Here is a 12,787-nt window from a genome sequence, read left to right on the forward strand (position 1 = left end):
CAAGGATTTTTTCACTGAACAGAAAATATTTGCTGTAGTTTTTTTTTTCTCTCCCCTCCAGGGGGTCTTTTTGTGGGCTCTAGTGTCCCTTACATGAAGGTAGGCTGACAGGAAAGGGGGGAAGATATGCGGCATATATCGTCGGGTCTGGGAATCGAACCCTCGACGGCCGCGTCGAGAACTCAAGGCCTCCAAACGTGGGTCGCGCTTTTCCCCTACGCCACCACGGCACGCCCTGCTATAGTTTACAAGAAGAAATCGGCCACTTTCCTTTTCTTTTTTTTTAAGATTTTATTTGGAGTTTGTTTATTTCTGCTGCACATAATCAGTCTTTATCACACTATGAAATCGATCTACAACGGGGAGCCTTTCAGAGAGTACAGAGCATAAAAGCATTCCTATACATTTATATACAGGTTTCCCACCACCGAGTCATATATACATGCCAAGCAAAGCTGAGAGATCAAGAAACAGAGAACGTGTAAAACTGAAGCCATAGCCAAGAAAATATTGCTAACTCTGTTGATTATGGTATAGATTTAAATAATGGACTGCTCTAAACTTGGCATACGCTCTCAGTTGCCTCAGATATGAACCACAATAAATTAAAAATGTCCAAACATTTCCAGAGTCGCGGATTTTTGCTTCCAGGTTCAGTTTTAGCCAGCCTGGTACATTTCTTCACTGGTGAAAGAGTCGCTTCTCCGTGCTGAAGAAATCTTTGCTTCCAAAGAGAAAAATGAAAGACACGTCTGCAGAAGCAAAGGTGGGCAGGAGATTTGTCCGCAGCGAAGAAGAAGAGAGACGCAAAACGAGCCTTTTTGGTTCGTCTTCGCTTCGCACGTTTGTAATTACAAGCAGACTAGCGTTTCACTCGGAGGCTTTCCAAAAGCCAAACGAAATAAATAAGGATAGTTTTGACTTTGAAATGAGAAAATAAAGTGCACAGACAGTAAATGCACTGAAGTAAAAAAAAAAAAAAAAGGCTCGTTATGCAATCGCCCAAAAGGCCGCCTTTACGATGGAGGAGCAGGAAGGAAGTGTGGATATTTATGACACGCCTCTTCAAACACAAAGATGGAAAACATGGTGGCTAATGTCTTTTTGCGCTATTACCTGATCATTTTTACCGTCTTAGTAAAATCTTGGTGTGGAACACCTCCCTGTGCGTTAAATGAGGCTTCATCCACTTTTAAAGTGGATGAACCTTTAAAAGTTCATCCATACATTCATGAATCATTACAGGTGAGGACAGACGTGGATAAACGATTCAATTGGATTCCTCTTTTATAGTAGCAGCATAATCTCGTGCTGAAAATAACAATAAGAAGAAAATCCTGCCTTCAATTTGAGTTCTATTTATTTTAGCGAGAAAAGGAAAATCCCCCAAACAAAATCACCATCCATCTAAACAGATGACATTTTAAACAAGACAAAGTCTGAATTTTGTAAGAATGGCTCATAATTTCTGGCATTTTTTGTGCTGGTTGGTTTCTACCCTGTTTACGTGACTTGACGTTTATCTAATTTATTATGGAATAATAATAATAATAATAATAATAAAAGCAAATGCGGTTAGGAGACAAGAATTTGCATCCATTTTTAAGAACTCTTTCATCAGCAAAAATGTCACCCTTAAAATAATACAAATAAACATCTAAACAACAGAAACATCAACCGCCTGCCCTTGCTTAAGCAAAAAAAAAGTATATATATATATATATATATATATATATATATATATATATATATATATATATATAGATAAATTTAATAATAATAATAATAATTCATAGGGCTGTAAAAGGCTCCCTGACACTCCAGTATCTAGACAGTCTGTGCCAAGATATCTCTCCAATATGTCATTGATGATTGAGTTCAAATTTAATATTGATTATTTTCCTCCCACAGAATAAATACAAATAAATTAAAGTTGATGTTTTTTCCCCTACAAATTTCAATGTGAGATTATGACCCTGCCATAAAAGATCTATTTATTTAAAGGCGCTCCACACATCAGTACCACGCGGCTCAAAAAGAAAAGAAAAAAAAAAAGATCTGCTGGTATCGGAACGCACGATGACGACGATGATGAGTCTTTGCTTTAAGAATCAACGCGAACTGTTTGGGAGGTTCCACGAAGTCACAAGGATATAAAGTGGAGCACTTTTTTAAAAAGGAGACACTGTGGATGGATGCCTCTGATTTAATTCTCTTTAAAATTGACCCATCCCTCCCGCCCCCGTTCATTCCCCGGCTGTGTTCCTGCTGGTTTTATCTGGTCTCCAGCGTTTTGCCCTCCAGCACCAGCTGAATCTCTTTGGCGTCCAGCGTCTCGTACATGAGCAGAGCGTCGGCCAGGTTCTTGTGCTCCTTGGCGTGAGACTTCAGCAGGGATTTGGCACGCTCATAGGAGTCCTGAAAAAAACAACAAAAACAAAACAGGTGTTGCACAAGGCTAACAGGAGCAGAGAAGGTTCATATGTTTAGATACGATTGAGGTAGACCTTCAGCAGAATCCTGACTTCTTGCTCCACAGCAGCTTGTGTCTCCGGACTTTGGGCTGTCAGGTCGGAGTAGGTCATCACGCCTAACTGAGAGGCGGGGAGCGGAGTCAGGGCGCAAATAAGCACGACGTTTTTCTGCCGCCAGTTGAAAGTTTTCGGCTTACCTTCTCGCACATCCCGTATCTGGTCACCATCATCTTAGCAATCCTGGTAGCGCTATCGAAGTCGTTCGATGCGCCTTAAAAAGGAGAAACGACAACACCTCGTTTACGTCAGTGCCTTTTGAAATATCGCATTAGAAAAGGTAGTTGGAAACTGCAAAGCTCAACATAGCTTCCTCAATTTTGCAAAATCGCCATCTTGAGTTAATGCGCGAAAGGGGAGATGGGAAGACATTTGCCCGATAGGTTCTGATATCAACTAACTTCCCCATCCACTAGTGGCTGTGTGCCTTACCAGAGGCATGGAAGTCCAGCATGGAGGGGAGAACTCTCCATTTCTCTGAGATGTGCACATCATGCTGGTTTGCAACCTCCGCTTCCTGTTTGCTACAGCCATGCGAATCGTCAACATCTGACGAAATTACGCTTTGTGCAGCCTGGTTGACTTGCTCCAAACCAGCAGAAGGAAATGCCTAAGTTTAATCTGTTTTTTTCTTTAAAAAAAATATATATGGGCGTGCCGTGGTGGCGTAGGGGTTAGCGCGACCCGTATTTGGAGGCCTTGAGTCCTCGACTCCCGGACCCGACGATATTTGCCGCATGTCTTCCCCCCTCTCCTTCCCCGTTTCCTGTCAGCCTACTGTCATATAAGAAACACTAGAGCCCACAAAAGACCCCCTGGAGGGGTAAAAAAAAAAAAAAATAAAAATAAATATATATATATATGTGTGTATATATATATATATATATATATATATATATATATATATATATATATATATATATATATATATATATATTCCAACATTTAAAAAATTTACTCAAAATTCCTAAGACAATTAGATGGAAACATAGCTACACTAAACATTAGGGCGATATGGCATAAAAATTAAATCTCTTTAATCAATTTATTCCCCCCCCCCTGCTTTCTTTTCTAAAAAATAAACAACAAATAACAGAAAACATTTTCAAAAAGTGAATTTTAGTTCAATCATTCCTTCTGCGAGTTGGACGGGAGGTTATGAAAATTTTTGTTCAATTATGAAGATGTGATTTTACGAGAATTACGTCTTAAAATTACAAGAAAGTTGCTTTAATGACAAAATAGCTCGGATAATTAATTTTTATTTTTCATGTCGAAGCTCTTGTAACATTACCATTTCATTCTCCTAATATTACGATTGTATTCTTGTATAATTATGACTTTACTCTCCCAATCAACACAGAGAGTCCAAACAAATAGAAACTGTAAAACGCACTAGTCAAACAAGATGGCTGCCCTGGGGGCGCCGACAACATTCTGAAGTATGGAAACAAAAAGAGTTCTGTGATGGAAGAAAAATAATCCAGATTTACCAAAAATTAAATAGTCAAAAAGCCAAAAAATACATTTATTAATTTATAAAATTGGTCTATCGCCCAGTCCTAGTAAACAATGTTCTATACTTCCTTCTCCCAATCACCCATTAAAGGTGCTGTTTCCTACCTGTTGTGATGTTTTCGTGGCCAAAAATAATCTCCTCTGCCACACGGCCGCCCATACTGACGTCCATCTGTGCCAGAAGCTGAGAGCGAGTCTCGCTCCACCTGTCGTTCTCCGGAAGCATGGACACCTGGAGGACAGAGAGGCTCTCAAATGTTTACATCACGCTAAAAAAACCCCCATCGTAGTTCAAAAGGAAAAAACACTAGATCTGGATTCCCCTACGTGTCCCAGACTCGGGCCTCTGGGCATGATGGTGGCCTTGTTAATCGGCATGGCGTCTTTGGTGTAGTACGCTACGATGGCGTGACCAGACTCGTGGTACGCCGTGATGAGCTTGTTCTTCTGGTCTATTTCTGCACTCCTTCTCTCAGGGCCTTGAGGAAAAAAAGGAGGAAGACGAGGACGTTCAGGGTCTCCTCTACACGTAATTGATGGCGGCGCTCTGTCACAGCAAAATAAACACCGCCACACCTTCAGTATTAAGCCTTTTTTTGTTTTTTCACGTTAATACAGACAGACAGATAGATAGATACATGCATGCACACTTATACTAACCACAATCAGACTTTGAAAAGAATTTAAATATCATGGAACGTTAATATTTTTGCCTGTCTGTCTGTGAAGATGGCTACTGTGCGCTCACTCTGAGGAGTGAAGTAAAACTAGACAACAGTCCGAAGTAGAGGGAAAGAAATTCATTATAGTGATTCAAAGAGCCCTGACACACAATACCATCTATAAATTAATAGCACAACAAAAAATGTAATCTTTATGACACTTAAATCCAATTTGCATAATAAATTGGAACACAGTGTAGTTTGGCCTTCATGCCTAAAGTTCCAGGTTTTGAAGGCCATCCTCCCTCCCCCTAAACTCTCCTGGGCAGCCCACCACCACGGTTTAAGAATGTCCTTGAGGAAACTCTGACTACGGTCTGCAACTACGCTGCGCGGTGTTACACACCCATGAGGATTTTGTCTTTAGCGAACTCCAGCTCCTTCATGGTGACCATGTCTTTGCCATCGACTGCTGCCTTCAAGGCGGCCTGGTTCACCAGATTTTCCAGATCGGCGCCAGAGAATCCGACTGTTCCCCGGGCGATAACATTGGCTTCAATGGCTGCGGACAGAACAGAGAACAGGCGTGTAGTCGAGGAATTGCTTGGCTGTAGTAGTAGCAGCTTTGTTTAAATGCTTTATCTTACTGTATCACAAAATACTTGGGTGCACAGAAAGTGGACATAAAATGCTTTACGAAAGTGTTCAGGCCTCCTGAGTGAATATTTTTCAGAAAAGCCTTTTACAATTACACCTCTGAGAGTTTGGGGCATCTTTCCATCGCTTTGCACATCTACAAACGTTAAGTTTTTTCACCGGTTAGACTAGATGAGAACAACTATGAGCGTCAATGTCTGGATTTAAATCCAGACTTTGTGTTGAGCATTCTAAATGATCTAAACTAATCAGTTTTGGCTCTGACTCAATGTTCAGAGTCGCCTTAATTCATCTTCCCATCAGCGCTGACCAGTTTACCTTTTGAATGTTTTATTTAAGCAGCCTTTCTCAATAAGCCTGGGATGCTTTTGTTACCAGGCATTTGAATTAAAATCAGTTCAATAAATGCAGAAAAATTTGAAACAATTCAGAAAAAAGGCTGCATTTATTTTCTTCTTTGATATTTTGCTGGTAGTTTCTGTTTTATTCCCGGCCTCGCTGCCCCTCACGCAGATGTGCCGCACTCTGACCGGACGAGCCCCCGCAGAGAAAACTCCGCCCCCTCATCTCAATGTGAACATGAAATAACAAGAGTGTGAATAATTTGACTCGAATGAAGAAACGCCTACAGACACCAACAGCTCACCTGGATCTACTTTGATCTTCTTCAGGTACCAGTTGAGAATCTCCTTCCGTCCCTTGACGTCTGGTTTGGGTACGGTCACCTGCATGTCGAAACGCCCCGGGCGGATCAGCGCGCTTCGAACACAAACACAAAAACAGAGTAAACGTACAGCTGTGCAGAACCCGAACGGCGGGCACTGCATTACCCAGAGACATAAAACGTACTTATCCAGAGCCTCTGGGAAGTTAGTTGCTCCAATAATGATCACCCCCTCATTAGGTTTAAACCTGTAATAAGAGCTGGTCAGTGTCTCTGGGGTCATTTTCTGATTGGCTTGAACAAATGCTTAGCTTGGAAGACGGGAGATTTTTTAAAATAAAAACGAGCCAAATTAAAAATATGTAGCCGACCGTTTCTGAGATTACCCGTCCATCTCGGCAAGCAGCTGGTTGATGGTCTGTCTGGAGTAAGGGTGCATAGGAGACTCGATCCTTTTCCCTCCCACGCTGTCCAGTTCGTCGATGAAGATCACACACGGAGCGTTAGCTTTAGCCTCTCCTGAGAAAACAGCAGGTGCATCTAAATGAATGCGTGGGGGGAGGGGATACGTTACCCGTTGAAGTAAACAAAGCTCAAAGGATTGACAATCACCGTGGCTGTGATTCATAGAGATATGATGATACAAAACACAACTGCAACGATTTTTCTAAATAAGACTTTTCTGCATAATTTTTAATCTAAAATTTATTTCCTGAAATCCACAAAGGCTAAAGAAAAAAATCGAATGTATACGCGTACACTACTTATAATATGGGGTTAAATATCTTATGGACATTTCATATTTTAATTCAAATTCAAAATTGCTTTATTGAATTTCCTTTTCAAAAATTCAAGCTTCAAAATGTAACTTTTATTTAAAAAAGTTTTTTTTAACACATTTGTTAAAACTGTCACCATGTTGTGACAGTTTAATACAGATAGCCTGTGAAAAGACAGATTTCCTCCACTTCCTCCTTGTGCTGCTATAACCAAAAACAACCAATCAGAGCCGAGGGAGGATCTTAGCACTTTCAATCATCCTAGCGTACGTGCTGGTTAAATGTTCTAATGGTGGAAAAACCATTTAACCGTTTAAATATTCCAGCCTCAAAAGAAAGACGCCCGATACAACTGATATGATATCCATGTCCATGATGGGAGTGAGTAAACTTCTTTAGGCTCCCAAAGAAGGAAAAACTACCCACTGAAAAGGTTCCTGATGCGACTCGCTCCAACGCCAACAAACATTTCGTCAAACTCTGAACCAGAGGCGTAGTAAAACGGCACGTCGGCCTCTCCGGCCACGGCTCGGGCCAGCAGAGTCTTTCCTGTCCCTGGAGGACCAACGAGCAGAACGCCTAAAATAAAAACAGAGACGGAAGAGAAAGTTAAAGTAAAACAAATACAAAAAGATGCCACAACTACACCTGTCACCAATAAATTAAAATGAGCTCCATAGTTTCCATTCTAATGATTAATATTTTTTGAAGGGAAACATTGTTTACAGAGAAATCATAATTTTATTCATAGGTTTGATTGTCTTTTATTTCCATTTCGTTTATCGTTACTGGTTGTTTTGCTTTTTATTGTGGATGTTCAGTTTTGTGAAGAAAACCTCACACTGCGACTTGAAGTTTTCAGAGGGCAAACTTGCGTTATTACGCTACCATCAATATATTAGGGCTGCAACAAATGATTATTTTAGTAATTGATTATTTTGGCTATTAACTGGATAAAAATTGGCAGACTTTACAGATTTTTCACTTAACTACTTAAGTTTGTTTGGGTTTTTTTACACACTATTTGAAATACATTAAAACTTGCAAATAATTCAGTTACTTTTGTGCATCTTTTCTCCCCAACATGCAATAACATATCATGCCTTCAATAAACGTTTAACCAAAAACAAATATATATATATATATATATATATATATATATATATATATATATATATATATATATATATATATATATATATACTGTCTAGTAATCAATTTATTTTTTGAGTTTTTAAATGGATTTAGAATTGTATTTATTTATTTTGCTACAGAATTTGAACCAGCTGAGTTCTGGGTTGAACATATTAAAGAAAGCTTTTCATCAAAACGTTTTTCACCTTACTATTCTTTATGCAGTTTTGGCTACATTTCTGCACTGACTGTGTTGTTCTTTGAGAAAATGATCTGTTTTAGAATCTGTATACTCCCAAAAACAAATATTCAATTACTAAATTGGTTGATGATCATTTCAACAATCGATTAATCGTGATTAATTGTTTCAGCCCTAAAGCATTTCACTTGAAAACGGTCTCAAAACGGCATTATCGTTTATCGCAATAACTGCAGGGACCGTTTTTCACCCATGACTTCTCACCCTTTGGCAGCTTTCCTCCGAGGGCCGTGAACTTCTGCGGGTTCTTCAGGAACTCCACCACCTCCTGCAGCTCGTTTTTGGCTTCCTCGACGCCCTTCACGTGCTCGAACGTCACGTTTTTCATCTGCACCGGGTCCACGGCTGAGTCCAGGCCTGTTGTTGTTCGGAAGCGCACTGTCCAAGTTCAATACAGCACAGGAACGTTATCTAGTCAGAGCAGCGAGCGGCTCAGTGGTGCATGGAGCTGAAGCTGAGCTCCGTGGAAAACGTTTACACCCGATTTAAGCCGATCAAGCAGCTGAAGCCCGGATCGAAAATGTGAAAGTAATTTTGCGCAACTGGGGGAAAGTAAAACAAAAACAGAAAGAGACAAGAGGAGAGGCGGGCGTTTACCAGATATGAACGGAGTCTTGGAGATGCCGTAGAGCCCGACCAGAAGCAGGACCAGCAGGAACAGACGAGTTCTCCTCAGAGAGTCTGAACAGTCACAGCAGAACCATTTTAGTTCTGGTATCAGCTTTTCTCTCGGTTGGATCAGGAGTGCAACCTGCCTTGGGTGCGCTGCGTCAGCGCCTGAGCTTTGAGGAAACCCTCAGCGAAGCCCCTCTTGAACGCCTCCTGCTGTCCATCAGGTATGTTCTTGTTCCTCACCAGACCGTCCAGGCTATCGGCGTCCAGCCCCTTACCGCGCGTCAGGAAACCCTGTAGAGAAATAACCCCCCCAAAAAACACGAGACTGAGTAAAACTAAGAGAATTTTTTGTTTAATTACGAGAAAAGATTCATAATATTAGAAGAAAAAAGGTGCAATTTTACCAGAAGAACATCTTTAAATTTCAGGGAAAATTGTGGTTAAAGCTTGGATAATTACATTTTTATTTTTTTGTGTTGAAATTCTCACAACTACTACCTTTGCAACTAGTACCAATATTACAAATTACTATAATATATTGTAATATTTCAACTTTATTCTCGTATTATTTAGATTTCACTGTCATGACTTCTTTATTGTAGGATAACGACTTATTCTCCGTCTGGTCCTTACATTCCTTTGTAGAGTTGATCTGAATTCAAAGTCCGAATAAATAGAAGCTGGAAAACTTGCTTGTCAAAACAAGTTTCCGCTGAACAATAGATACCCAATAAGAGCATTGGTCAAAAAAAAAAAAAAAAAAGAAATTATCCCAAAAATCGGAACCATTTTGGACAAATTATTTGGAACGTTTTCAAAAACCAAAACTTTGATTCATCGATAAAACTGATTTACAGCCCAGCCCTGCTTGGTGGGCGAGTATCCTTCAGAACCCACCTTGATAAAAGACGGTGCGAAAGTCTCGGAGTCGGCAGGCCGTTCGAAGGCCGACTGCACTCGCCTGGTTTTGGTCCTTAGAGTTTTGAAGCCTCTGCTCTGAAACATGGCTTGAAAAAACCGACACAGTGGTGAACAAACTGGGTGAATTTCTCACCAGATGAAACCAGGTATTCAGCTATTTGTAAAATCAGCTGTGCGTTGAAAAACTAACACTGCACATTACCTCCAACAGACATCGTTGAAACATGTTGGTGACAACATGTGACAACGCAGAACTTTGTAACGAATCCGACTTATTAGTCTCTCAGCGATCACAGTTGACTAAATCGCTCATAAATGCCACTAATCAGCAATTACCTGGCCAGTGTTTCAGCTCTGTGCAGACCGTCTGAAGGGGAGACGGGCGCTTGTTTAAGTAAACAGGAGGCGTCAGGGGCAAGGCGCCCAACGAAAAGCCTGAGCAAAACAGACGACAACAGCTGTCTGTTAATTGTGAGACAAGGAGATGAAAACACCAACAGGCTGCTGAGACAACCGATGAAAAACAAAAATTTTTTTTCTAAATAAAGCAGTTGGTTTTCACCGTGCTTGTTGTGGAAAAAGGAGTGAGAGGAGAGGTGCGAGGTCCTCCATGCCAACTGTCCCCAGGCCGGAGGGGGCGCCTCCTGCAGGCTCAAGCGTGGCAACACCTGGCTCACCAGCTCGTCCAGCTGCTGCTTTCCAAGGTCGGACAAACCGAGCTCCCGGAGGTTCCCGGCGGACAGCGTGTACTAAAAAACACGCGTGCAGGCGACACGGAATTTGTGTTAAGGTTCAAGAACAATTGGTTTCTGTTAAAACAAGGAGTGCAGAGCTCTGTGACGCAATCTGATCTAAAGGAGTAGTCCAAAAAACAAAAAATGAAATCTGAATGTCAGAATGGTTATTAGAGTTTGACAGATTTCTCTTCTCCACCCTGAATATTTCCCCACGTTTAGATTCATTTAACTTAACGGGTTGCAGCTTTTGATTGACAGCAGCACTCTCATACTGTTACTAGAAAAACCCGTCAAAATTTGCAGTCGTTTTATATTTGTGTAGTACATACATGTTAAAACGAGTAAAAGAAGAAACAACACCTTGTACTTGTTTTCTAATCCAAATTAGGTCTTGATGTTAGAAACAGGTTACAAAATTACTGTTATATTTTAGAAAATAAATATCTTTTCGCATCATCAGGCTGTCATGATCATTTTTTCCTGGCGATAAATTGTCCCAAAAGTTATTGCGATAAATGATAATATTGTTGGTTTGAGGCAAGAATGGCTTAAAAATGCAAGTTTGCTCTCTTAAAAATCCATAAACTTTAATTTAATTTAATTTAATGGAAGACGTTTTAAATATCCAACATAAATAAAAAAAAAAAAAAAACAAATACAATGGATACTGAAATCTCTAAATGAAATGCAAGGCTGAAGAGATTTGTCATCCACTATTTGGTAGAAAATTATGCATATACAGTAATCAAATATTATGCAAATGGAAATTATCGAGCTTGTTTGAATTGATCATGCGATGAATTGATTTATTTCTTATTGCAACAGGCTTGGTTATAATTCATTCCATTCGTTTCGTCTCGGCATCTTAGTCACCAACACGTCTGGTGTCGGAATCAAGGGAATTTGATGAGCTGAACACACATTACTGGCACCCAAAGCATGAACGATTATGATTTGAAATGCCTGACCATAAGTTGAATCCAAACAATTCTCTGCAACTGTGAGTAAATAGATTGTGCAACTTTATATATATATATATATACACACAATTCCAGACTTGAGGAGAAAAAAAAAAACAAATCAGGCACATCTCACAAAAAGTTAAATCAAAATCTCCAGCCAGACGATCAGAAACAAATGAAAGCCTAATCTTGAAGCACAGCTTGTTTAATGTGCCTGAATCCAACTTGTGGCTGACGTCAGACGATATTTGAACAATTTAAAGTCGCCCAAGAGTTGTTGCGTTATATACCTCTGTACGGTGCAGATCTGCATCCGGGGCATGCTCCTTTTGCTTTCTCGACGTGCAGGTGGCACTGCTGCTGCTTCCCACTGAGCTCTTCAGGGGGTGAAGGATGTTGATGAGGTGACTGAGAGGTAGAGTCACCTGCGGTGATTCAAACAGCCACGATCAAAACCCAGTTTGTTGTCCCAGAGTTCTGTTAAAAGCTACACCTGAAACACGCGACGTATTCCGCGTATTACTATTACTCTATGCGGTGAAGCAAGGCTGGAATAGTTTAAATGTATGCCAAGGCAGAATAGGAAAACTTATGCACAATTGTTGAGTGTCCTTAAACGTCCACACAAACTAATATGGTTTCATTCGATAAGCAGCAGGGTCTGACCTAGCAGGCAAAGCCCAGCTGGGTAGGTCAGAAACAAAAACAACAATGCTAAAGCTAGCTCGGCCTGCTTGTTTCTTACCTGTGGCTGGACAGACATTGATAAGGAAAACATCCTCCGCTAATATGCGCTGCAGCAGCTCCAGCAGTCTGAGTCACTGTATATCACTGTCCCCGAGAGTTAAAGGCGTCGGTATGTTCCCCTCTGTTTCTCCGCAGCAGGCATAGCAAGTTCAACTGCGAACTTCGGCGGAGCAGCACTGACACCGGTTGGGGTGGGGTGGGGGTGGGGGATAAACCGGATATGACGTCGCCGGTGTTGTGGCAACAACAACAAAAAAGGGGGTCCCTGTCGAAAATTGTTTTGTTTCGATTGGTTCCGTTGGTTAAGAACGTTGAAAATAATGGAGAATCCACTCCAGCACGTTCTGGAAGTGAATTTAAAGTGATGTTTGTTTTAACAGAATAAATTGTTGAGAGTTATAATGGTGACGGAGTAGTTGTGTTATGTTTTTTTTTTTTTTTCTTTCTTGGCCGACGTGTTTTCGTTGTTGAGATATTGCACACTTAGACAATTATTCCCTGTGGTCTTTAATTCTTTGGATGCGATTTTTTTTGTTGTCTTATTTGTTTACTTTCAGACAATTGTTATGATGTGTAATCATGGAAACAAGGTATTGTTTTT

At 40.5% G+C, this 12,787-nt stretch overlaps 1 protein-coding gene across 2 annotated transcripts; it reads right to left on the reverse strand.

Moving 5' to 3' along the window:
- Positions 1-2,195: 2,195 nt before the first annotated feature.
- Positions 2,196-12,383, reverse strand: LOC102227118 (ATP-dependent zinc metalloprotease YME1L1-like). 2 transcript variants are annotated; one of them, XM_023335989.1, is made up of 18 exons: positions 12,185-12,383; positions 11,730-11,864; positions 10,303-10,489; positions 10,077-10,175; positions 9,717-9,826; positions 8,960-9,110; positions 8,802-8,885; positions 8,409-8,561; positions 7,238-7,390; positions 6,419-6,551; positions 6,218-6,280; positions 6,015-6,127; positions 5,118-5,273; positions 4,377-4,528; positions 4,155-4,281; positions 2,672-2,745; positions 2,508-2,594; positions 2,196-2,418 (listed from the first exon to the last, which is right to left on the reverse strand). In XM_023335989.1, exons 1-18 carry the CDS (start codon positions 12,215-12,217, stop codon positions 2,275-2,277), a joined length of 2,154 nt encoding a protein of 717 aa, XP_023191757.1. In that variant the 5' UTR covers positions 12,218-12,383; the 3' UTR covers positions 2,196-2,274. The 2 variants fall into 2 exon arrangements, with proteins under 2 accessions (XP_023191757.1, XP_014329790.1); XM_014474304.2 differs by having other exon boundaries at positions 8,409-8,582.
- Between the last annotated feature and the right edge of the window lie 404 nt (positions 12,384-12,787).

The sequence above is a fragment of the Xiphophorus maculatus genome, chromosome 6, assembly GCF_002775205.1.
Source record: "Xiphophorus maculatus strain JP 163 A chromosome 6, X_maculatus-5.0-male, whole genome shotgun sequence".
Lineage (NCBI taxonomy): Eukaryota > Metazoa > Chordata > Actinopteri > Cyprinodontiformes > Poeciliidae > Xiphophorus > Xiphophorus maculatus.

What these genes read in the sequence shown, in the direction of transcription:
- LOC102227118 (XM_014474304.2), bottom strand. Translation starts at nt 12,217, where the DNA reads ATGTTTTCCTTATCAATGTCTGTCCAGCCACAG. An exon ending in CAAGACTCCGTTCATATCTG is followed by an intron (nt 8,583 to 8,801) that starts GTAAACGCCCGC and finishes GAACTTGGACAG; the next exon opens with TGCGCTTCCGAACAACAACA. An exon ending in AAGTCAGGATTCTGCTGAAG is followed by an intron (nt 2,419 to 2,507) that starts GTCTACCTCAAT and finishes TGTTTTTTTCAG; the next exon opens with GACTCCTATGAGCGTGCCAA.